General features: G+C 40.9%; 1 protein-coding gene across 3 annotated transcripts in view; it reads right to left on the bottom strand.

Moving 5' to 3' along the window:
* chd5 (chromodomain helicase DNA binding protein 5) overlaps nt 1–26618 on the bottom strand; it is a 55005-nt gene extending 28387 nt beyond the window's left edge. For all 3 annotated transcript variants that reach the window (XM_063911963.1, XM_063911964.1, XM_063911965.1), the window contains exons 1-15: nt 26362–26618; nt 19113–19264; nt 12643–12861; nt 10917–11035; nt 8712–8953; nt 8510–8622; nt 8230–8356; nt 6311–6477; nt 5513–5731; nt 4675–4881; nt 3952–4163; nt 2890–3021; nt 2139–2247; nt 1289–1480; nt 490–690 (exon numbers count right to left, since the gene is read on the bottom strand). In XM_063911963.1, the coding sequence (XP_063768033.1) occupies nt 490–690; nt 1289–1480; nt 2139–2247; nt 2890–3021; nt 3952–4163; nt 4675–4881; nt 5513–5731; nt 6311–6477; nt 8230–8356; nt 8510–8622; nt 8712–8953; nt 10917–11035; nt 12643–12861; nt 19113–19264; nt 26362–26428 (2478 nt within the window). In that variant the 5' untranslated portion in view covers nt 26429–26618. The remainder of the gene's footprint in view (nt 1–489; nt 691–1288; nt 1481–2138; nt 2248–2889; nt 3022–3951; nt 4164–4674; nt 4882–5512; nt 5732–6310; nt 6478–8229; nt 8357–8509; nt 8623–8711; nt 8954–10916; nt 11036–12642; nt 12862–19112; nt 19265–26361) is intronic.
* Between the last annotated feature and the right edge of the window lie 349 nt (nt 26619–26967).

Below are 26967 nucleotides of genomic sequence, written 5' to 3'. Positions count from 1 at the left end.
TACAGTAAAATACAATATGTAGGCAATGATACCTCTGCAGCTCTTCAATATTTGATTCAGAATAGTATTTTAAAAGTTGTATTTATAGCCTTTAACTGATATTGTGCTACCTGTCACAATTTTTAATTTTGATTCATTTGTATATTTAGATCAAATTTGGACGAAAATTAATTGTGTGTGTTTTTTCTTTAAATTAATTATTGTATTTTTAATGAGAGAGATTTTGAATTACCTATGTTAACTTTTTTTAACTTTTTATTTCTTCCAGAAATGGGTAAAAAATGTAATAAAGAACAAAGAATAAGATCTAAACAAAAAGCAGTCTTCACATTTAATATTTGCATCCCCACTCACACGTACAAACAAACACCCCCCAGGCTCCATCTTAGGTCGTGAAAATCATAGGAAGTCATTTACAGGTGTTTTCATATTTTTGGAGAGAAAAGTGTTCTCGCATTTTCTCGAGTAGGAAATAGCCGCATGATTCACCTTCATGCGGAACACCTTGCGTCCGGACTTCACCGCGCTGTCTTCGAAGGTGAACTCGTTCTCCCTGATGACCGCCCGGCTGTCTTTGTCTCCGGTGTAAGTCAACACGTAGAAATCCGGAGCCCACATCTCAAACTCCCTCTCCCAGTTGATGATGGTGGAGAGGGGTGCACTCACCAGGAAGGGCCCCTTAGAGTGACCCTAACGGAGGGAGGAGGAAAAACATGACAAGCAACTCTCACATCACAGGAGGGAAATATATATACCTTTTTTATTTGGTAATATTGTGTTTGCTTTGTTTTAATATATTAAAAGTTGAGATACTAATAGAGTTTAATAATGTTTAATTAGTTTGAACTTAATTTGACCTTTACATTTCTCTGGATGTACAACAAAAGAAGGGAGGGGGTTATATAATTCATTTTAGTTAGTGAAAATAAGTTTAGTTGAAATTTCTTTAAATTTACGTAAACTCTAGAAAATAGTTACACTGAAATTAAAATAGTTTAGTTAAAAATATATAAAATAAGAGTAAATTATACTCAAAAATAGTTAATCTGAAATTATAAATAAAATAATTACAAAGATAAAGTAGTACAGTTTAGATAAAGCTAGTTTGGTGCAACAAAAATAAGTAAATTCAACATAACCATTTTTTCGGTGTACTTTAAGTTTTATAATTTACTTTGTTGTTTGTCAATATATTGTACTCTATGTCACTTTAGGAATTGGTAACTCTCACACTGCAGAAACAATGTGTAATCTGATCTTGGCTAAAGCAGCAGTCTGGCGCGCTCACCTCCTTATAGAGTGAGTAGAGGAACACTATCGTCTGCACCGTCTTCCCTAGCCCCATCTCATCAGCCAGGATGGTGTCGGTGCCCTGAGCCCAGGAGAACCGCAGCCAGTTCAGACCCTCCAGCTGGTATGGGTGCAGCGTGCCCCCGGTGGCATTAATGTACCATGGCTGATGCTCAAACTTGATGGTTGGCTGGTGATAAGAAAAGACGATGAGAAGATGAAGACATGTTTTATTAATCAGGACACTCCAAAAATACACACATGCACAAATGCCAGCATTAATGGGGAGGTGTCCGAGCAAAGGGGCTGCCATAACTTAATCCACTTCAGCCGTTTGGGATTCAATGGCGAGCTCGATGACACATAGGCAGTGGTCATGAAGTGAACCAGCTCCTCTCCACCTTACAGTCCCTACGAACTGAGCTAATGCTGCATTTGATAAAGTAATAAATGTACTACTGCTACTATCAACAAATTGAGCATAAGGTTTCCCAACATAAAAGGAATAATACAGTATGAGAATAAAAGTGCATTCATGAAATCATGATAAATAATCATAACTAGCGGCAGTTTTCTGTTTATTTTACACTTTGTATGCTGTGGATGTATATAATTCTACTCTTGATATGTATAGATTGTTGTATATATGTTTATTTAACTGTATTGTACTTTTAACTCCTTGTTAACATGCTACTGTTGCAGTTTTCCAAATTAGGATCAATACATCCCATCTGATCTAAATACTTTGGATCTTCTGTAACAAGTAGTCTACGTCTTGCATATCCAAAAATAAACAGGAAACGTATTTGACTTCCATGGTGAAAGTGCATGTAATATTCCAGACTCACATCTATGATGGGAGCATCAGGAGGGACCTCCCTCTTTTGATGGTCCTCTTTGAGTTTCTTTCCTTTCCTCACCACTAGGGGGCGTTGGTCCTCCCCTAGTATTTGCTCCCTGGAAAATAACAGCAACAACATGGTGAGCCAAACATCTGAAAGAGGGGCATCACAGAGAGTAATCAGGGCAGAGGGGAAACAGCAGCAAATGCTTTGTTTATTTATAACTTGCCGGGGTCTCATTCAAGTCATCCTCACCTTCTACTGGGAGGGTTACTTTAAAAACATGATCTGTTACATTTACAAATTAATGTCATCACCAATCAAATTTAGGGATTGTAACCTGATTCCTCTCCCTTACTTTAATTGACCTAAATATCAAATAAAATGCAACAAAAGGATGCAATATGATGCGTAATTGTCTTAGTTGTTTATAAAGTACATATTATAAATCATCACCTTAATGTGCTTTACACCATTTTAGCCAACGTAATTCCAACTCATTACCACAAGCTGTACTTTTTGGAATTTATGTTCAATAGTTCTTATTTACACAGAATTAAATCAAATTTTAGAGTACAAAAAGGCAAAGATTTAAAATGATTTGACGATAGTTAAGATCAGATGTTGTTGGATGTTCAGATAATGGTTTATGTTAAAGTTTCAATGTAATCAATGTTCTCCATTACTGCAAAAGCCTGGGAAAGAACAGCTATCGGTTATACATCTTGATATCATAAAATTCTCATTGTTAGCCAACCTGTGGTCCCAGTAAGAAGCTTTGTGGATTTCATATTCCGGGACGTCAAATTCATCCACCTCCCAGGTGCACTGGTCGTAGGGCAGGTCTCTCCACTTGATCAGGTAATGCACATCACCGTCCTTATCGAAACTGCAAGAAAAGAAATATAACCATGGAATAATCAATATGTCTGTATAATAATAATAATAATAATAATAATAATATGGTTATTTAGTATAACACCTTTCACAGAAATAATATTCTCAAAGGGCTTCACAAAAAAAGTTTAAAATAAGACCACAGAAACATGAAGACAATAAAAACATGTTCCAGAAGTTAAGGTTGACAAAAAAACAAAACAAAGGCAACCAAAAGTCCCAAAGGAACAATCAAAAAACAAACATCCCATCACACACATCTCAAGGAGACACAAAAGTCAATTTTAAAAGAGGGGTCTTCAGTTTTTTTTAAAAAGCTTCTACAGAGACGCAGACCGAACGTCTGTAGGGAGAGAGCTCCATAGTGTTGGAGCCACTACTTCGCCACCTACTGGCGATGTAAGGATGGATAAGGTGCTTTTCTATGCAGGGCTCTACCTATAAGTGATAACAAAAACCTTAAAATCAAAGAGAGTATAAAAGGTTTATGAATTTCTCTGTCTTTAGACACATACAACTGACAGACAGCATTTACAAGTACTCTGTCTCTGTTAAGAAACATTATACTGTTTAACATCAATCACCAGTGTGTTTAGGATGTTAGTGTGTACTATTCCAATGCCCTGAATTTGAATGAATGACAGGGTCCAACTGAGGCCTAGGAACACATTGAAAACAGTTAATCTGTTTTCTGTTTTTAAATAAATGTGCCCTGTTCTGTTCATTGTGCAATTTCAGCGTATTTAAACTTCTTATCTCCAATACTATGAAATATGCTGTGACATTACAGAGCACATGAAAGCCATCAAGCCCAACTAAACTGAGCACAAGCTTACCATCAAGAAATTAAAGAATTTAAAGCATCTGTGTTCTGAAACTGAAAGAGTGTTGGATGTCAGAGAGTGTAACTGCAAGCATCCACCTGTGGTTTACTATCCGGTGCATCACCATCCACTCTGGTTTAATGCCGTAGCGGTAGAAGCGTTCCTCCATCGCAGCGTACTTGGGGTCTTTGCTCTTCCTCTTCTCGTTGTTGAGCTCCTCTTCTCCCGATCCGTAGTCAAACGGCGGAGGTTCGTCCATGTCGTTCTTACGCTGGTAGTTTCGATACATGACCGTGTGATACAGCTCCAACTGTGAAACCCAAGTAAGAACAATCAATTCTGCTCAGTTTCATTCAGCATAACCTCAAGCAAAAGGTTTAACTGCTACATATCAACTTTCCATAATAAGACTAATTTGATGAAGTACTTCAAGATTCAGAATGGATTTAATAAAGGAAGATGGATACAAAATAAATTAGAAAAGGAAGACGACTTCTCCAGCGCCAAATCTAAACTCAAGCAATTGTTCAGACGTAGCTAAATTAAATGCAAGTCAGGTTTAAGTGCTTTGAGTTGGTAAGTCAAAGTAATTGCAGTCTAGAATGGTTTGATGTGTGAAACAAGGAGCATTTATATTTCTGTAAAACTGACAGCTTAATGGCTAAAAGAACAATTATGATCCTTTTAAATCAAACTGTAAGATGGTCCAGTGGACCTTCTCTTGGCTTGATGTATGTGTTCCCCTTTAAGCAAAGAGAATAGGTGCTGTAGTTCCTGTGGCCCAATGTTAATTTGAGTTGGACCTTCTTCTGGGACCTCACCTGCAGCTCGCTGACCCAGGAGCAGTGCCAGTACGAGAGGCCGGCCCACTTCACGAAGAACTCTCGCTCTGCGTGGCCCTTGAGCGGAGGGTTGGTCAGCGGATCAGCTGGCGTGCCGTCAGGGCCCTCAGGCAACTCTGCAGGCAGCGGGGGCTCACCCCATGTCCAGTGCAGAATCTTCTGGACCTTCCCTTTAAGGGGAGGGCACTAAGAATAAAAGAGAGGAGCTGTTATACATGCATATTTCCCTGGCCACATCAACCAGTTCTGACTTGGGTATCCCCAGGCGCACCCAGGCCATCAAAGAGATATAATCCCTCCTCCTGGTTCTGGGCCTGCCTCTCAGTCTCCTCCCAGCTGGACATGCCTGGAACACCTCCTTGGGGAAGCGGCCAGGTGGACTGAACTTCTCAACTTATCCCTAAGGTGGATGTCAGCCATGCTCCAGAGAAAACCCCTTTTGGCGCTTGAATTCCCAATCCCGTTCATACGCTTTTGACCCACTTTTCATGACCATAGGCATTAGGAGGAACCATCTGAAGTATAACATTTTCCAACACACTTAAATGAAGCCTGTTTAATAGTGATACAGACAACCTTTCACCAAACTGTTCTCAAAATGTTTATCTATTTTTAGTCAGTTTTCTGACATTAATTGATCAGTGTCATTAAACCTGTATCTTTATGGTATTTCAAGGTAAGAATTGGGAGGAATTGAGAAGGGTACTTTTGAAGAGGAAAAAAACTGAACACGGCTTCAAATGTAACATTGTATGATTGATTCTGTCCTTCAACAAAGCATGTAATTGAAAATAAAAGGAGTATTTGTGGAGCTCACCATGCAGCGTGGACACAGCCACTCCCCATTGGGTATCTCGGGGAGTGGGGGGTTCAGGCAGTGGATGTGGTAGGACGATGGGCATGTGTCACAGCACAGCAGCTCTCCTCCATCTTTACACACTCTGCAGAACTCCATGTGGTCGTCCTCTTCCTCGCCTATGGGCTCCTCCTCTTCCTCCTCGTCGTCTTTGGCCTCCCACTGGATCCCCTCTTTCTCCTGAGAGAGGGGCACAGGTGGTGAAGGTTGGAGAAGGGGGTTAAAAGCTGGTTAATTAAAGTGATTTGTTGTGATTATAGTGTTTGTCTTGTCAATGCTTCAAACAGCAAAATGTTCATATTTTCTCTCATCTTTGCCTTTTTTTTGGTAAAATATTGGATGCAATTACCTCTAAAAAACATTCAAATAAAAAAATCTGAGAGAATTTAAATCAGTATATGTTGGAGGAAGACGTTTTAGTCTTACGGCAGTCTAGAGCTAGGCCTGACAAAAAATTAGACAAGAATGTTTGATGTCACAGGAAGTATAAAATACGAACTGAACTCGAAAACTCTTACATTTTGGAGCTCTGTTTTTTAGTGACATTTCGTATGTCAAGGCCAGGGGGGTGCTGACCCTTCGGGCCCCTGGACCTGTACCTTGTAATCCCATTTAATAATCCTTCCATGTGCATAGTGTTCACATTTAATTCAACTGTTGGTGCTCGAACCAAACAGAAACACTTTTAGCAGACTGTTTGCACACATAATATAGCTTCCTGAATATACTTACTGTATATATAAACTGTAATGTACTCACACAGTGTGGACAGCTCCATTTGCCCTCAGGGGCCTTCTCCAGCTCCGGGTCCAGACACACAAGGTGGTACGCTCTGGGGCAGGTGTCACACAGGATAATCTCCCCCCCCTGCTGGCAAACCTCACAGTAGTCCTGATGGTCCGTCTCATAGCCATCCCCATCTTCCTCTGCAGCAGGTACAGGGAGAGGATGTGTGTGAAAGAGAAACTTCCTCTGGAGGGATCTTTGGGATTTTAGACTTTGAAGACCATTTACATGCACAAAAACCTATAAAATACACTAGAGGAAAGGGGAAACCCAAAAACCATAATAGGAACCCTTTAAAATTGGAAGTGGCATCCTCGATTGAGGAGTGTATAAACAGTATCTCACAAAAGTGAGTACAACCCTCACATTTTTGTAAATATTGTATTATATATTTTAATGGGACAACACTGAAGATATGACACTTTGACACAATGTAAAGTAGTCAGTGTACAGCTTGTATAACAGTGTACATTTGCTGTGCCCTCAAAATAACTCAACACACAGCCATTAATGTCTAAACCGCTGGCAACAAAAGTACACACCTCAGTGCTCAGACCATATGCCGCACACTGTATCAAACTGGTCTGCATGGCTGTTGTCCCAGAAAGAAGCCTCTTCTACAGATGATGCACAAGAAAGCCCGCAAACAGTTTGCTGAACACAAGCAGACTAAGGACGTGGATTACTGGAACCATGTCCTGTGGTCTGATGAGACCAAGATAAACTTATCTGGTTCAGATGGTGTCAAGCGTGTGTGGCGGCGACCAGCTTAGGAGTACAAAGACAAGTGTGCCTTGCCTACAGTAAAGCATGGTGATGGAAGTGTCATGGTTTGGGGCTGCTTGAGTGCTGCCGACTGAGGGGAGCTACAGTTCATTGAGGGAAGCATGAATGCCAACATGTACTGTGACATACTGAAGCAGAGCATGATCCCCTCCCTTCGGAAACTGGGCCGCAGGGCAGTATTCCAACATGATAAAAACCCCAAACACACCTCCAAGATGACCACGGCCTTGCTAAAGAATCAGGGTAAAGGTGATGGACTGGCAAAGCATGTGTCCAGACCTAAACCCTATTGAGCATCTGTGGGGCATCCTCAAACGGAAGGTGGAGGAGCGCAAGGTCTCTAACATCCAGCAGCTCCGTGATGTCGTCATGGAGGAGTGGAAGAGGATTCCAGTGGCAACCTGTGAAGCTCTAGTGAACTCTATGCCCAAGAGAGTTAAGGCAGCTCTGGAAAATAATGGTGGCCACACAAAATATCGACAATTTGGGTACAATTTGACCATTCTCACTTTGGGGTGTACTCACTTTTGTTGCCAGCGGTTTAGACATTAATGGCTGTGTGTAGAGTTATTTTGAGGGCACAGCAAATGTACACTGTTATACAAGCTGTACACTGACTACTTTACATTGGATCAAAGTGTCATATCTTCAGTGTTGTCCCATGAAAAGATATAATAAAATATTTACAAAATGTGAGGGGTGTACTCACTTTTGTAAGATACTCTAATGTAGCAAAAGACCAGAAATTTATTTTGGCCTTTAACCAATTAATGCTTTAAGCAACTACTTTAATCAATTTGAAATCACATTTCTTTTCTACATCGAGAAATGCACTTAAATGTAGCTGTAATCACCATCAGATAAGATGAACACTGTTTACACATCACAGTGCTCTGTATGGGAATGAGACTTTGAGTGTGTGAGGGCAGGCTGCTGAGAAAGAGGTGCCTTTGGAAAACATTCCAAAAACATACACAACTTAAAAGAAAAAAAATCTAATTTCCTCGTTACCCATAATCAAACAGCGTGGTTTGAGGGATTTAGATGGGATTTTGGAGGGAAAAAAACACAGCACAGAACTTGGCGTGTGTAGACGGTAAACATACTTTTCCTTTTTTTCCGCCCACGTCGGGCCTTCTTCTTGGTGGCGGGCCCCAAGGTATCAGAAAGCACCGAGGCACTGTGGATGCTGATGTCATCAAAGTCGGACTCCTCCAGGAAGTCCTCCTCACTCTGGAAAAACACACACATAAACAAAAGAGCTCAAAGCTACACGAAGAATTTAAATAAACCAGTGTTTAGAGTGAGCGCAGTCTGGTCACTTTGATGCCATTGTAAATATAGAGCAGAGGATGAGCAGTGGAAGATTCTATAATTCTTTTTTACCGAGGATGCTTTCTTCTTCTTTACACTTTGACCCGACTTTGATTTGGTCTTTTTGGGCTTGCCTTTCTTCTTAAGCTCCTTCACAGACTTGCTCCTCTTCCTCACTCCGGGTCCTGAGACACACAGAGGCAGCGTTAACCCAGCGGTACTCTCACTAGGATTTCTAAAAATATCTGTTCAGCGGCGGGTTACTCATCCTTACCCTTTCCCTCTTTGGTTTTGGCTTTTTTGATGGGCCCCGGCTGAGCACTCGGCTGGCTGCTACTGACTGGCGTGGGCTGTGCCACGGTAACCGTTTCCACGGCGGCAGCCACAGCGGCGGCCACAGCGGTGGCAGATGCCCCTTTGAATGGGTTGTTGGCGCTGAACTCGCGCCACTTGGCCCCTAACACTGTCATCATCTTCGACATCGGAATCTTCGGGTTCTTCTTGGCAATGAGAGGCCTAAGAAAAACAACAACAGCTTCATCATGACACACCTCATTGCTGTTGATGGAACTTCTACTACAGGTGGAAGAAGTACTTGGATCTTTTACTTAAATAAATATATGCTAATGCTCATTTTCAGGTTCATATTTGTATGTTGTGCCTCTACTGTGACATGACTACATACTTTAATGTTCAAAAAGCTCTTTATTTTTCTCATACTGCCTGTGCTCCAGCACTTCCTTTCACCCTCTGTCTGAAACCAGAGCCCAGTCTACTCTGATTTGTTAGCTGGCCGGCACTGTTGTGATCAACCACTGAGAGATGTCCCACCCCTTTGCCTATCACAAAGGTTGTGGGGCATTAGCCAATAGAAGTGTGAGTGTAACATAGTGATGTCACTATGTTTCAGAAGTAAACAAAAGAGTCCAATGGATGGGTGGGGGAGTGTGTGGGAGAGAAACTCCCTCTTGAGGGAGCTTTGGGATTTAAGCCTTTAAAGCTGATTTACATACCCAAATACCTATATAACACACCACAAGAAAGGGAAACCCACGCACCAAAAGCATTATAGGGCTCCTTTCACTTATGTATTTGTTGGCAATGAACAAAGCCAAGTCATTAAACAGGTGCTGCTCTGAGCAGTAAACACACAATGGAGGAATGGAGCAGGGAAGAGAAATTCTATATTTACCTGCCACTAACTCTAAAAAGGATGGTCTGTCAATCACAGTTGCTGAACAACAAATACTTACAGTTACATGAACTAATACTAACACAATCTAAAGTGAAACACAATTCAGCAGCAGAAACACAGATTACCTGACATCTTCATATTGTCTTGCTATTTGTTCTCCAAAAGTAAATGTAAGAAGTATTAATTAAAGGTACTCTTCATGCAGAATGGCCATTTTCTGAATCTTATATTGTAGAATATTGTATAGTGATGCATTAATGTGTTAATCAATCGTAATCTGTACGTCCCACTTTGCTGTTCCAATGTAAACTCCCCTCTGTGGGACTAATAAACGATTTTTGATTCTAAATTCTGATACTTCCCTCAGCACTGGTGGGACTTGATTTGCGGACATCCCTCTGCCCCTTAAGTTTCCCGTGTAATATGTCATGTTGTGATTTGTCGGGCCACAGCTTGAGGTCTGGCACGCCAGCCTGTGAGAGATAGTGGGTCAGGGCAGCGAGTCCCAGAGCCTCTAGGCTGTCAGAGCATCTCGAAGCAGCTGACTGCTCACAGGGGCACTGCAGGAGCTCGTGCTCCACTTTGTCAGAGCGGAGGCTTAGTGGAGCCAGACAGCCCAGGTGAGGCGCAGTCTTTATACCGACAGCCGAGCTCTCTAACACAAACAAAAAGAGCAGTGTTTGCTCGCCACACTGCTCTCACTCACTGGGGAGTTTTTGTTGGAAGTGTCACTGAGGGTTTCTGACAATCCTCAAAAACAGCACAGGTGGAAAAAGCATTTAATTCGCTTAAGTAAAAGTACTCATAACCACACTATAAAAACACCCTGCATTGGAAATGGTACTTAAGTAAAAGTTAAGAAAATTAAGAAAATATGTACTCAAACCTACCCAAAGTACCCAATGCAGAACAATCTACTAAAAAACACAAACATTATTTAAAAAAAATTCTAAATGAATTAGAAAGAAAAGATTATTATAGATTCCATTAATTATCTCACAATTGGCTTAATTCATTGACTGAGCTGCTCTTGTAAAAAGTGCTGACATATTTAATTAAATGTCATCTTAATTCAAAATAATTACTATTAACAAGAACTGTAAAATAAAAATGTAAGTAAAAAGCACATTATTTCCCCCTGAATTTGACTGGCATTGAAGTATAAAGTCCCACGAAAAAACACTACAAGTACTTCATTGTGGTAATGTGTTTGATTACATTCTACCACTAGACACAGAGGGCAGCTAACAGGAAGATAAACCTGACACAGAATGAGATGCTCACCTGAGGAACTGGCTGAAGGCCTTGTAGTTGGTGATGGTTGTATAGTCTTCCTCGGTGAAGCCATACTGCACGTCTTCCAGACCCCACTCCTGCATTAGCTGGCTGGAGGATTTGGGTTCCTGGGGAAATAAAGATGAGACTTAAATAATGCTTGATGTCACCCATACCCCTTTCAGGAATGGTCACCTTTTTCGTACGTTGCAATGAATTTGGATGTGAACTTCCCAAGGATGTATTGGATTGTCGGCTTTCAATTCTACTTACAATGTACGCAGACACTATACTTTTTAAACCCCCCCTCCAGTTAAAAAACATGACAAAGTTTCTTTAAGCCCAACCTTTTGGTGTGGGTTTCCTCTTTGTTATGCCTTCACCATACCAAAAATACATTCAACCACCACTGACCTAGAGGTGACATATTCATTTGATATGTAGCTTTTGTCTTAGTTTCAAATAAAACATGGTTTGAATCTCATGTGGTCTACATTTTGGTTTAGCTCACTGAGCCTGGGCTGTGACAACATTTCTCCTGGTGTGGAAACGTGAAGCTTCCTGTGCATCAACAGTAAGATAGGAAGTTTAAGTTCAGCAGATACACTTTTAACAAATATAATATTCATTTTGATATATTCTGGATAGTTTAGTAAGGGAGGAAAATCAAATGTGAGCACTTGGAGACAGTAATCCATGCCTTCGTCAGTATTCGGATTACTGTAAAGCACTATATATGGGGGTTATTGCGTCTTCCCTCACTCGTCTGCAGATGGTGCAGGAAGCAGCAGCACGGCTGTTAACTGGCACATGCAAACATGATCACTTTTCCCCCATTTTAGCTTCACTGCACTGTCTGCCCATACATTTTAGGATTCTTTTTTTTTTTTAAACCCCTCACTCCCCCAGCCTGGCCCCGTCGTACCTCTATGAGCTGACATCCTCCTACACTGTCCGTTTTTTTTATCGCATCTTAAAACCTCTTCTCCTCAGCGTTCTGCGCTTTGTAGATTATTGCATTTATTGCTCTTAAATGGTATATAGTTTTTACTATATGGCTGTTATTTTTACTTTTGTTTATTTTGTGTTCTTACCTTTATTTGATTTGGTTTTGTGAGCTGCGCTGTGTGATTTTGTATTTCTCTGCACAGCACTAAGGTCTGGAGGTTTTAAAGTGCTTTATAAATAAAGTTGGATTGGATTGGAAATGTGGTTTTAATCATATCTGACAGAAACTATAATGTAAGGCAAAGTGTCTATTACTTTTGAGTTTTAAATTCTGCAATGAATACTTATTTTTGTGAAAATACAATAACAGAAAAGATAAAAAATAATGATTTACTGATTATATATGTTAATATATATATATATATATATATATATATATATATATATATGTTAATATATATAAATATATATATATATATACATTATATAACTTTAATGGCACAAAAACTTAATAAAAGTTAAACATCTTGCATACCAAAAGAAAAAGTTAATTGAATGCAAATTAAACTAATCAAGAATGCAATCATTTAATTCATCTCCAATTTCCTTTAAACCTAAAATCCTAAAAGTGTTATAATTCTTTTATTTGTATTTATTTTTTTCATGACATTCCCAGCACTTTGCCTTAACCACTTTCATTGAAACAATTTTAATTAAAAAGATAGAGAATCCACTTGAAAATAAGGTGTGATCTGTTGCTGCCTGGTGGACCTGGACTGAGACTCACTTTCATGTTCCCATCATCATCGTCATCCTCCTCGTCTTCCTCATCCCTCTTCTTCTTCCTGGGCTTCTTTTCCTTCTTCTCCTTGGGTTTCTTCTTTTTCTTCTTGGTCGGCCCGTACGCGCTGCTCTCACTCTCAGAGCCAATTTCTGGACGTTCCCGCTCCTCATCTACCTCGGAGGTCTCCTCCAGATCGCTGTCAACTCTGGGCTGGATCCCTCCCTGAGGCATTGACATGAACACATGAACAATAATCATAAACAAACGCATTAGCTGGTTGATCAATAGCAGGACATAATAGTTTCAAATGTCATCTTTGTATCGTCTTCCTGTCAATATGCAATTGTTTTTGACCCAGTCTTGTTTGTTTTTAAAGCACACAGTATAAGTCATCACCCAATCCTGTGTTACACTTTTTAAGCAAATTCATTATAGCCCAATAATACAAGTTTTACACTGTTTGGAATTTGTGGTAAAAATTACAGCCAGAACTTTAGACACAAAAAATGTTTCACAAAACTGTATTAGTGCTGTATGACATTTCACCCAAGCCATCTTAACACTTCTTTAAAATATTCCAAAAGCTCCTGCCAAACAGTTACTGTTATAAAAGTAAACAGGTAGAATCTGACTTTGAATCTTGCTTTAGCTCTCTAGCTCAAGATTTGACTGTGACTGACTGAATTTAGCATCAAAGCCAGCTTCCTGGGTCTAAACTGAATTCAATCTCTGTATTTTACCATTGATATCTTCATCTCTAAGTATCATCTGACGGAATTATACAATTTAGAGAATAAAAAATGGATAATTATAATGTGAAACTCGAAAAAGCATGGCGTTATTTTTGCCAGAGTTAGGGATTACAGCTCTCTCAGAGGCCACCCACGCTAAAAACACTGTCAGAATACTGTAAAGCACTTTGGATAAAAGCTTCTCCTGGATGGCATTTGCATAAATTAAACTTTCTCCAAAGTGTCACTGCTCCAAAAATATTATAATTCTCCCCGCCTGTGATGAAATGTATAAATTATTACATCACAAGTCAACATTTGCCGGCGAATTGCGGAGAAGCACGTTCACCTTTTACACACGATTGAACAACAAAGTAAGCCAGAACACAGAACACCTCTGGCGCAGTAGTCAATCAGAGCTCAGAACTGATTTTGCAATCCTGCCTGTTTAATATGAGACATCTGGAAGGCTATATGGATTTAACAGTTAACAGGTGTTGTTTGTGTGATCAGGAGCATTGCATATGAGCAAAATCGCTAGTGCGTGTTCATGACTGAGAAAGAAGGAAGGGGGGAGAAAAATATCTGGTGTGCCTCTCAGTATATGCTTGATTTAGTTTAGTATATACACTTCTAAATCTCCATTTGATCCACTGGCTCATTTCTCGCTCACTGCAAGTGGGACCCAAGTTCCTCTCAACTAAAACATGCCTGGTTTACAAACCTGGCTATAAAATGGTGGGACAAGCTCCATGTAAATACCAGGAGATAAGACAGTAAACAGACTGAAAACACGCCTGTTTCACATGCACCTTGGCCATTAATACAAATATATGCAGTACTAAGAAGGCTTAGCTTATTTAAAAGTGATGCATCAGCACTTAAAAGGTCCCTATTACACTTTTTTCTATTATAGGTTTAGGAATTGTGTGCATGTAAATGGTCTGCAAAGGCTAAAGTTTCAAAGTTCCCTCCAGAGGGAGTTTCTCTCCCACACACTCCCCCCCTGACTGAAACGCATTGATTAGATTCCTTTGTTTTATTCCCAACAAAGTGACATCATTATATTACACTTTTATTGACTAACGCTCCAAATCATTGTATGTGATAGGCTAAGGGCCGGGACATCTCTAAGCGATTGACATATCGGAGCAGACTGGACTCTGGATTCAGACATAGGGTGAAAATAGGCAATATGAGAAAAATAAAGACCTTTTTGACCATTAAAGCACGTAAACGTGTCACGAAAGAGTATAAAAACGTGAAACATGAAAATGAGCATTATATGGCCCCTTTAAAATAGTTTGGCTAATTTGAAGTGAATAAAGGGACTGTTTGGTTTTCTTGAGTTTGTATCTTTGGGGTTTATTTATTTGACGTCGCTTAAGATAAAAGCAGTTTAATTAACCGTGATGTAATGACATAAAGACAACATTTTGTGAAAGGTTAATTTGTTTGAATGCATATGTTTCTTTCTAGTAGAGGCGTGTTTTGTGTAGGCTACATGTGCAATATGTGTGTGCACATGCTACAGAGTGAATTAGTGCACAGCGGCGGCGGGCTCTGCCGCTGCCTGTTGCTCAGCGTGCCTGTGTGGATTCATGGAGAGACTCACAGGCGTTTTGCTCTGTAGCGCAGTGGAAAGGCTCACGTTGCCGCAGCGCCCGCCAGCCCTACCAGCAGCCTGGCTGTGTTGCCATGGCGACCACATTTGAGCAGTGTCTGGCTCTCTCACTCTCTCTCTCCTCCTAGCTTTCTCTCATAGCTCACCCCCATGCAAACGTTTCTCTTCTCTCACTCTTTTTCCCTCTCTCACTCTCTCTTTCAATAATGCTACACACACACACACACACACACACACACACACACACACACACACACACATACACACACATACACACATATACACACATGAACACACACACACATATACATATACACACACACACACACACACACACACACACACACACACACACACACACACACACACACACACACACACACACACACACACACACTCTATCACAGTGGCAGCCAATGGAACGGCGCCATCCAATCAGACACGTTTGCATAACGAGCTTGTTATGCAGAGGCCTGTGGTTGCAGAGCTGGTGCTCCAGCACCCGTCTAGACAAATCTCATTTATGCATAAGAAGAAGGAAAGACGGGGGGAGAGTGAGAGTACAGTTTGAAGATAGTATGGATGGGGGATGGGAGTGAGGGTGGAGGTGGAGGAGGGAAAAGCAAAGAACCAGAACCGCTGTTTAAAGCAACTGCAAAGACAAAGTGGAAGTGTGCAACAACCGGGCCCAGAGTTCAGCGTTACACACACATCAGAGGACAGTGGAGGACACTGGCAGCAACAAAGAGGGTGTCTCTACTTTGAGAGGACAGAAAATCAGATAAGTGCTGATAGCATAATCAAATTAGATGCTTCCCTGTAATGGCTCCGCCTTAGGGGAGATCGCAGAGGGTATGCAAACAGAAAACGAGCAAGAAAAAGAGGATATTCAATAAAGATATGGTTCAAGAGGGAAAATCCTGCTGTGAAAATACTTCCAAAACAATAGCCTCCTCTCTTTTGCAGGAATCAGCAACAGCCGTTGACTCACAATCCTTGAGAGGATACTGAACTTATAAAAACAAGACAGCGGCTCATCTTAAAACCAAGTGTATTTCAGCGAAATATTAAAGTGGCTCCCTCATAGTCTCATAGATGCTTTATTGTGACCTCTTCTTTTTCCTGCCCTCTATAAACTCCCTTGATTTAGTAGTAGTTGTTTTGTTAAAATGGAAACAGAACATTCTTTGATTTCCACAATGTGGCTGTGTTTCACTGCAGATGAGAGTCTCTCTCCAGCTACCATTCCTCCTGCCAGTAGGTCTGACCGGAGACTAGGATGTGCCACTGACAGTCTCTGACCCCAATTGACTTCTGGCCCCTGTCTGACACCAACCTTTTGGGAATGATTGGAAGTGAATTACATCAGCAGCAGTGGCTCCTCAGTGGGAGAGGGAGAGGGAGAAATAATAGTGAGAAAAAGCAAGAAAAAATTAGAGAAAGAAAGAAAAACACCCCCTTTTCATCTACACCTTCACCCCCACCATCCTCTTGCTCCATCAACGACCTTCCTTTTCTTCTTCTTCCTGTTTTACAGCCACAGAACATTCTGATCAACTTATGTTAGACACATTACACCAGAAAGGGGCCCTTTTATGCTTTTTTAGGGTTTTCCCTTCCCTGTAGATTTCTATCTAGGTTTTTGTGTATGTAAATTGTCTCCAAAGGCTAAAATCCCCAAATTCCTCTCCAGAGGGAGTTTCTCCCCCACGCGCTCCCCCCCTGCCAGAAGTACCTCCATTGTAGTCCTTGGTTTACTTATGTAACATTATGACGTCAATTTTAAACAGTCTTGCTTCTATATTGCCTAATGTTTCAACACATTGTATGTTATCCAGTCAGCTAACCAATCAGAGCAGACTAGGCTCTGGTTTCAGACAGAGGGTAAAAAGAGGTGCTGCAGCACAGGCAGTACGAGAAAAACAAAGAGCATTACATTACATTAAAGCATGTAAAGATGTCACAGTAGAGAGCAAACTACAGATACAAATCTGAACATGAGCATAATAGAGCCCCTTTAATTAAGATCTCTCAACAATGTTCAAAGAAATAAAGAAAGAACGAAAGAAAGAAAGAATGGAAAAAGAAGGAAAGATTTGTGGGTTGCTGTGACGCAAAGGCAATGGCATCACGATCAAGGCAAAATAAGGTGATGCATGTGAGAGGCAAGAGGAGAGAGAAAAAAGACGAGAATACAGAGCAGAGACTGTGTGTGAGAGAGAGAGGGAAGAGAGTGTCAGAGGGAGTCCCCCCCTCATTAGCTCAGTGAGACCCGGAGCTCAGTGTTTACCACAGGCAGCCAAGGGGCCGAGTGGCAGGCTGGCCAGCCAAGCTCCTCGCAGCACTGCCGGCATCTCCAGCCAGTAAGAGGGGAACATCCTGGCTGTGTCACTGTCACTGACACTGTTACAGCCATCGCCAACACGCGCGGGAAATGCTCTGGGAATACAAGGAATTCCTGTAGCCACTGTGGAAAAGATCTTATGGCTTTTGGATTTGGCTTAAGTGCCAGGAAGCTAATGTAGATGATACTTTTCAGGCAAAGTCGAGGCTGACTTCTTGAGTTGTTGCCTTTGTTTGTCACATTTGATGTTATGGTAACAGTGGACCATTTAAACATGTGTAACTAAAAAAGGCATTGTTAATAATGTCACCAAGCTGCAGTACTCCATTAGCTCATTGTTTAATTTTTCTGAAACTCTTCAAATTCTGTGACCTCATTAAGGATTAGTTATCTCGACAAGATGTCTTGTGACAAAGTCAGTCTCGCCCTGGGGTTAGGGCTAACGTAAGGGTTGTGAGTTTTGAGCTACGGGCTTAAGTTATGAGTCGTGAAGAGATTTAGGGTAGGACTGATACGTTAACAGCAAAATCACAAGTCAAGTGGTAAAAGAGTTAAACACAATACTATTGTCACAGAATATGGTGAAGCAGCAGCCTATAATCTCGGCTGTCATTGACTTTCTTATTTCCAGCTGTAGCAGGTAAGTGTTATAGTAAGAAAACTAAAGTGTCATACACTGTTTTCACTATATGCTACGTGCCCAATACTAAAGGACAGAGAGATAAAGTAAGCAGCTGCTGCTGACCATGTTGTAGAATTGAGCAGCATTCAAACCAGATGTTTCCCTCAGCTGAAATTCTCAAGTTGAAATTCTAGAAAACGGTGGAGACCATAGCAGAGCCAATAGAAATATGAATATTGGATTTAGGTTTAATACATGGCCAGAAACACAGCTCAATATGTTGTCTGATGATGCTTTCTGTCTTTTGGATGTGACAATAAGCAATTGGTTGCCATCATTTTCTATTATACATCTGATTAATGGCGCTTTACATCAGAACGTAACACTAAAGTATCACATGGGATCCCCTTATAAATAACACAATGAATATTACCACACACCATGACTCGACTCAATCAATTAGGGTTTTTGTGACATTATTAATGATGGCTAATGCTAGCTCAACGTGGCACATGTTTGATAACGTTAGACATTGTTGCATAAAGGACATTTCTGACTCAGTTGACTACTGTTGCACTGTAGATATGATTGTATACAAGAAATTAATACTATTGCTCCTACTGACCACTCATGAGAACAACTCACATATGTTACCTTGAAAAGCTTTGTGATTAGCTTATGCAAGTGATCTCAAGTGAAAGAAGTCACTAGTGTGAATGTTGGAAGCACCTCAATACCCTGTCAAAATGTTTGAGACTAATGTACCTCTGACCTGTTGTCCTAATATTGGAAACCAATTTCTGTCACAGCTCTGACTCCTATTGCTAGCTTGGCGCAACCACTGTACCTCTGACCTACAGTCCCTGCCATCATCACTGACACCACAGGCACAAATCTCCACTCCAAAGTGGCCCTAGGTGCCCACAGCTTACACTGGCAGTGACGCTGCTGCCAGCCTCCTCTGAGCCTGAGACAGTTCGCTGCCTCTCATTTAGATTACAGAGGCGGCACAGCAGCCAAAACACACCGTTGATCCAATTGCAGAGACATCAAAAGAGCAGTGGTTTGAACAAATAGAGAACGCAGGGGAGCCACAAAGCCGCTGTGTCCGAGGTCATGACTGCGATGGGGTTGAGTGGAATTACATCTTACCTCCTTTTTCCTCTTCTTAACTTTGGGCATTTTCCCCTCTTTCATCTTTTTTGGCTTCTTCTTCTTTTGTTGTTTGAGGGAGTCGCTATCGGAGAAGAAGCTGTCGAGGGGTGTGAGGGGAACGGTGTTGCGCTCACCTTCGTCATCATCATCTGGACACAGAAACAAAAACGTTTTCTAATTAGGACACAATGTAGTACATAATGTAGTACAGACAATAAGTTCGTACATTTGGCTTTCGAGTATAAGAAATAATTCATCTTATCATCTTGACTTGTATAATCATCCTAAAATAACTAAAGATTAATCCAGCAGTCGATCACCAGAAAATAAAAACTTAATGACTTAATAATTTTTTTTAAAGTCATATGGTGATACAATTTGCCTCATACCTTAATTAGTTTTACATCATTGTAAGTTAAATATGTTATATACAGCATAATCAATGTGAAGATATTGCATTGTGAAATGAGAAAACACATTGAGAAGTCAGTCAGCCTATTTTTAAAAATAAAAGTAATGAATCATTGCCAGACCAGCAGGAGCACTTGGCAAAATAAACCTCATAATCACACATCATTGAGTGTGGATCAACTTTGCCCGTCAAAGCACAAATAGATGGAGCGCCTGCCCCGCAGCTAAATGGGAACTCCCCGGAGGACTACTGAGGTATACTGAGCATATCTTCAGCTTTAATGCTTGCTGGGACTAAAGCGACCTGCTGCTGGTTGTCAGCTGTACTGTCTCAAAGCTGCTGTGTACCAACGTGCTGACTGCTGAGCGCGGCAGACTTCAGTGATGCCATAGTGGTTCACAGAGGAGTAAGCAAGGAAGAGAGACAGCCCCAAACAATATATCACTATAAAGAGACAAGCGGAGATATACACGCAGGATGCAACTAAAGATTGTTGTCGTTCTCTGACTGTCTTTCCGTCTGCTTCAGTCTATCTTACGGTGATGGTCTGTTGATTCTTCAGCACATAACTTTTGTCAAGACTGAAATATCTCAACAACTTCTCGATGGATTGCCATTACATTTTGTAGAGACATTCATGTTACCCGGAGGATAAACACTCTTACACTTCTACTACTACACTACTGGCTTTAGTGATTCCCCTGACTTCTCTGAAGCACCACAGACCAGTTTTCTATTATCCTGTGAAATATGTCAGCATCTACTGGATGGATTGTTACATTTTGATTCCCAGACAATTAATCCTACTGACCTTGATGTTCCTATCCAACCATTAGGTTGACATTTTAAGTTTTTGAGAATAAATATAAGTTCTGTTAACTCCTTTTGAATATACAAACGTCAACAACTCCTGGATGGATTGGCATTACATTTTGTGTTGAGACATTCATGTTCCCCAGAGGATGAAAACTACTTTAGTGATTTCACTTTCCCTGAAACACAACCATAATCTGGTCAAAGTTTTCTCTAATCCATATACTGTATATAAAAACATCTACTGGATTGATCGGTACAAAACTTTTGTAATGACAAATGCGGGATCACCATACGTTAAATCCTACTGACTTTGGTGTTCCTATCCCACCATGAGGTTGACATTTTGAGTTTCTGCGACATTCATGTTCCCCAGAGGATAAACCCTTCTGGCTTTAGTAATTCCTCTATCTTTCCCTGAAGCACCACCTCCAGATAGTCAAATTGTTCTCTTATCCTGTGAAATATGTCAGCATTTACTGAATTGACTGATACAAAAAATGTGAAAATGCGTAATTCCCAGACATTAAATCCTACTGACTTTGGTGTCTTTTTTTCCCACTATTAGGTTGATCTTTTGTCTAGTGTAAAATCTCTAACCGCCAGATGGATTTCCACTTGTGTTGTGTTGACTTTGGCGATTATATGACTTTATCATGCTAACACATTAACAGGCGAATATAGTGAACAGATTAAAGGTTGTTCTCTTATTGTCTATTGTTCTCTTATTGTCTATTGACTGTCTTTCTGTCTCAGTATATCTATTGACGGGTCTCCCTGAATCCCTGCGTCGCTGTGTCTCATGCAGAAAGAACGAAGGACATGAAATATGCAGCACATGTATCAGAGTCAATCAGCCAACACTAGCCATGCAGTCTAACTCTCCTCGGGGTAGCTGGAGTGAGAAGTTTGGGAGGAGGGATTCCTGTGTAGTAGACACACAAACCACACTAACCACTTATCCTCTTTTAAGCAAAGCTAGCAGGAGGCACACCACACACACACACCACCAGTGTTTTTTCAAAGCTTTAATCAGTGGCAATGTCAGGCTCATTGTGTTTCCTTTGACCACAAGATGAAGTGTGTCACAGCTTCTTTAGTGCTAATTGGGGGTAAGTTGTGCTTTTTGTGCCTGATAAAGCTGCCAACTGACAACGTGTTTCACTACTAGTTATTATTAATGTTCATGTAAATGTGCAGGTAGTAATTTTGTATTCAAAAGCATCTAAAACAGCATTTATAACACTAAAACTCCACAGGCATCTGCTGAAATGATATTGTAGTATCTGATTAAGGGGGGATAACCACTGATCTATCTATCTATCTATCTATCTATCTATCTATTTAGCTACGCTTTGCCTCCTTATACTTCTTCTCTGCCTCAGACAGAGATCCATGTGCTTCACTCTCCTTTGTATGTCTATTTCTAAATAAAGCCTTGAGTTTATGTATTCAGTTTCTCAAACAGGGAGCTCTTTTATGTCTCAGATGTATGTAAGGCACCTGCCAGGCAACCCTTGTATTTCTCTCAGCTGCTCAGATGATGACATGGATGGCTCAGATACAAATGGAGACGGGCATGGATTATAGAGAGCAAACAGTCCGTCACTCTGCTAACTATGACTGACAGGTTGACCACAGATCACTGATTAGAGACTCCACATGATGTCTGACTGTGGGTCCCTTCCGCCGTGTCCTGTACAATAAATCACTTGGACTTGACAGTGGTTATACAGTGTTACTTATGTAGGTTTTAAAAGTAAACCTATATGCAGCAGACCATACAAGGTATTAGCCATGCTGGCCACATGCTAGTGTTAGCAGTGTTGGTCTGTTGATCCTTCTGTCCAGACTGAAATATCTCAACAACTACTAGATGGATTGCAATTACATTTTTAACGGACATTCATATTCCCCACAGGATGAACCATATGTGCTTTAGTGATTCTCCTGACTTTTCCCGTAGCATTAGTTGATCAAGGTTTTCTGTTATTCTGTAAAATATGTCAACATAAATGGATTGGTACAAAAATGTTTACAAAAATACCAGATCACTTGAATTGAGATATTAATGTCCCTTTAAAGATGATCTGTAATTACGTTGGTGGTTGTGTGACTTTTAGTTCATTGCCAAATTAATTATTTTTTTATTGAGCAAATACCTGTATATCCCTCAGCAGCAGTGTTTAGTGCTATTTAGCTAGATTTAGCATGCTAATACATTACACTAAGGGCAGCTGTGGCTCAGGAGCTCACCATGATTAACAGTGTTTTCGTGTGTGTGTCAATGTTAGGTTCTCCTGATGAACAGGGATCCTTGCATCATGCTGTGTATGAATGTGTGTGGAGACTTAAAAAGTGTTTTAAAATTGCGGTCCATTTGCTATTTAAGACGATAGTGAACAAATGCTAAACATTAGTATATTTGCATTCTCATTACATGTATATTTGCATTTAGCTCAAAGCACCCGTACTGAACCGACGATGTTATTGGAAATCCAACAACAATACTGAACACACACAACAATTGTTCTCTTGGTTATGAACCTCATTTACAGGCAGGAATGGGACACTAAATAATAAAAAATAGACCTGTGTTTAACACCTGCATTTCCCGTAATCTGACACCTGCCTACCGTAAATGGCCTGTGAAGTCCCCTAAGGGGAAGCCATCGGGGGAATGATAATCTTTCTGCTTGGTGAGTGGACCGGGCTGTGCCAGGTGTTGGAAGGGGGTTGGGGGGGTCGCTCAGTCATGTGGCACAGGGAGGTCTGGCACTGATTCAGTTAGAAAGAGGACCAAAGCTCCACTTGGCAAAAGAGGCGTCTGTAAAGTGTGGACGGATGGCACAGACACAGTTCTGACCTTCCTGCAAAGGGCTTGGCCACCGGACTGACCCATTAGAAGGGAGATTCATGAGCGACTCCCAAGTGAGGAAGCTAGTTTACTGGAAAGCACATTAGCCCTTTCTCTGTTGGCCCCATGTGTGGAAATGCCCACTTAATGTTGCCAAGCATTGCTTGCCACGATGAAAGAAAAACCGAGCCATTTCTTATCCTCTCTTCATTGATCAAGTGCTTATATGCCTCAAACGCCTCCAGACAAAGACATCCATAGACTATTATTAGAAAATGTAATCATCAAAGTGATGGAGGGATAAAGACCAAATAGCACCATTAAAAACATATCTATCATAGACAATATATGCACAAAATCCTAATGTGTGCACTATAATGGAGATTTAAAGACACTGAAATGCTGCACTGCTCATCTGCAAACACACATTAGAAAAAAAACATCTTTCGTGCACAGGCTTCGTGCACGTGCAGTAGGAAAAAATGGTGTCAACTTTCACAGTGAGGGATCCAAAAATAGACCCTTTTCCAATTGGGGATAACATTTGTAGGCACACAAAAGCCCATGATAATCTCTCGTTTTTAGGGAAGAACAAAACAATTAAAAGAGAAAACACAATGGAACAATCTGTGAGAGTGTGATCCCCGTAGTGAAACAAAGGGAATTAGGACACTTTATGTGCCACAACAAATAAACGTTGTGATAGAATAGCTTTTTAGGGGCCTGAAGTTCCCCTAGGACATGCTTCTACATTGTCGCAAATTAATTGCATGGAAGCATCTTGATGATGGGAAAAGTATGACTTGCATTCCTGACCCTGTCCGTCGCTTTGATGCGAAACTGCTTCCTTTATCAACAGCAGAACAATGGATTTATCATGGTCAGTGATGAGATAAACACACAAAGACTCTTCAATCAAACACAATAAGAACAATATCATTTTGTCTAATTTTCATTACTACATATTATAGGGGTTAATAGTGTTGAAATGTACCTTTGATGTAGCCAACGAAACACAGAATTATGCCTAGGTGGAGATAAATCAATTAAGACTGACACATGGAAATTGTTTGATTTTTAAAACTGGATAACCACGCACATATTTTCACTCAACTGCCATAATCAATTTTACCTTTCCTCTCTTATATACGCTTAACCAACTACCGGGTTATTGGGGACACGCATCAGTGCTTGTGTTCTCCCTCAGGCTACGGCTGGCAGTCAGAGATGATGCTTCAACCGCTCAACACTCCTCTTCTCTTTCTCTCTGTCTGTGTTTTTCTCTCCATACTGCACACCATGCAACGCAATACTTTTAGTATTAATCTGGTTCATTAAAAACCTTACTTGCATTTAGAAGAAAAAAAATATTTTGGAACAATGATGTGCCGACGATAAGCGCTATACATTTATTTAATGTCTCCCCTTTGTTGTGAAAGTGGTACAAAAAACTAGCATATGATGCACTAGATCTTTAGAACAAACATGAAAAATGAGCAAGATATGCACCATGGCAACCATGTTGGTGGAAATTATTCATTAGCTTTCATAATTTTGGCTGTACTTATCCTTGTACCTTTTTCAGCAGATAGCCTATGCATGTTCCTTTGGTAGATTCACAAAGGACCTTCATTTAGATTTTTATAAATAAATATCACCAGCAGCAGCAATTATAGGCAGGCCTATGGCTGGGGACAACATTTCAATCCATTGTTTTAACTACATTACTTTTCCACCTTGTGGTATAAAAGGAGAGAAGAGGGCAAAACAATACAGCATTGTTTGAGTCTTGCCCTTGACATCAGACCATCAAATCATCTAATGCTCCAAGCAAGCTGCAACGAACGAACAAAATAAAATATAAATCTATTGATTGCACTGTAGCCATACTGACACCATGGCATAAACATGTCTGGTTTCTGCCCAGTAGAATGCACTCCATCACCTCAGCCTCTGACAAACAGGAAGCAGATCCTCAGCAATTTAGGATCAGGTTCAACTGAAGTCGGCTCCGGGCTGAGCATGACAGACATCCCAGTTAGCCGTTTAAGTTCAAAGGCATGGCAGCTATAGCCTTTAGCTATCCCACCATTGGCTTAATCACCAGAGGAGCAGAATTCGGGATGCAGCGCTGAAGAAAATTGAAATCTTAAACTATTTGAAAGACATATTCTTGGTCAATTATGGATTTCCCAAGCAAATTAAGTGCTTTAACTGTTTACAAGATCATGTTTAGGCCAGATAATTATGTGGGTGAATGGACACCTGCCAGAAAAACTGACAAACATAGTCAAAAGGAAACAAAGTGACCACAATATAGCAAATGTCTGGGTCATTCACAGTATAAGGGTTCTTAACATTCCAGGTGCATGGTGCGCCATTAGATTTTAAGTTGTGGAAATGTCAAGCAGCCCATAGTTCAATTGGTTCCATGCCAAAGTGGTTGACAGATTCATTTGACAGCCACATATTGGACCAATGTGGTTTTCATGAGAATTAAGTGAGCTTTGTGTCAAGAATGTGGGTAACAGTTCATTTCAGACCCAGAGTGGTGACCTAACCATCAACAGTGCACATGATCGAGTCAAGAGGCACCAAGCCACACTTGGTAAGCACTGTTTACTGTAGCCGATACACGTGGCTTTCCCACCTCTGCGGCCATGCAGTGCTACAAAACATTTAAAGTTAGAGCAGCCTCCTGATCACAAGTGGAAACAGCAGCGCGACATCCATAACAAAACCAACACGGATGTCACTGTAGCGCAAATCTACTTTAGAGCATACGCACTCAAGAAAATTCACAGCAGTCGAATAAATTGTCATGGATTTAAAACAGATCACTGGAAAACAAACTTGTCTTAAAGGTAAAAGCCATTCCCTTGCATGCAGCCTGTGAGGAGAAAAACAGCCTACATGCAGCAGGGTTTTCATCATGCCCCAAAATCAGGCTGGATGGGAGGACAGCTGAAATCCTAAAAACCCTGTTCCCACCTTTAAGACACTAGGTCGTGCAGAAAATAATGGCATGACTCTGCTTATTGCACCCCACCCCTCCTCTTCGTTTCGGGTCTCGGGAACGCAGGACAAGCCCTTTTCCCCGCATTCAAGGCGTAGCGGCGCAAAAATAATCTGAAGGACACCCCGCCTCCCCCTTTTTCCCTCACCTGGCATATCGTCTTCAAAATCCATGTCGTCTTGTCCCTCGTCTTCATTACTCAGCGACCCCGGCATCTTTATCTCATAGCCCCCAAAGCCCCCTTTTAGGCTGAGAATACTGAAAGTTAACCCTCCAGACGCCGCAGCCCAGGCTTCTCTCAAAAACAAATGTATTCGTCGCTCAGTTAAAAAAACATGTTTTTTTTTATTTGTTGGAGTGAATCTGGGGCTTTCTCTCCATGCGTAAAAAATAATACAAATATATTTTCCACTGATCTCTATCCAGGTCTTGCAGTCTGAAAAATAAGAAAGACAAAAATGGAACACACATGCCCAGATTGTGACGTCTGGTCTGTTGCCATGACGATGCATCCAATAATTTCACCCACAACTAGTTAGTCATGCTCGCTTAGTTACCACTTTAACTAGTAGTGTGCAAAAAAAAAAAAAACACATCCCGCGACCCAGCCCCATGTGCGGCTAACAGGCGGACACTGCCTCGCCTGTCGCCGGCACATTCCTCCTGGAAGTCCGGAGAATAGACACCAACTTCTGCTGCTTTAATATTCACTAACATGCCGTGCTATACATATGAATCCGGGCTTTAGGGAGTT

Source organism: Eleginops maclovinus, chromosome 20, assembly GCF_036324505.1.
Source record: "Eleginops maclovinus isolate JMC-PN-2008 ecotype Puerto Natales chromosome 20, JC_Emac_rtc_rv5, whole genome shotgun sequence".
NCBI classification, from domain to species: domain Eukaryota; kingdom Metazoa; phylum Chordata; class Actinopteri; order Perciformes; family Eleginopidae; genus Eleginops; species Eleginops maclovinus.
The sequence above is the reverse complement of the archived record's forward strand: the minus strand, read 5'-3'. Positions and strand labels throughout refer to the sequence as shown.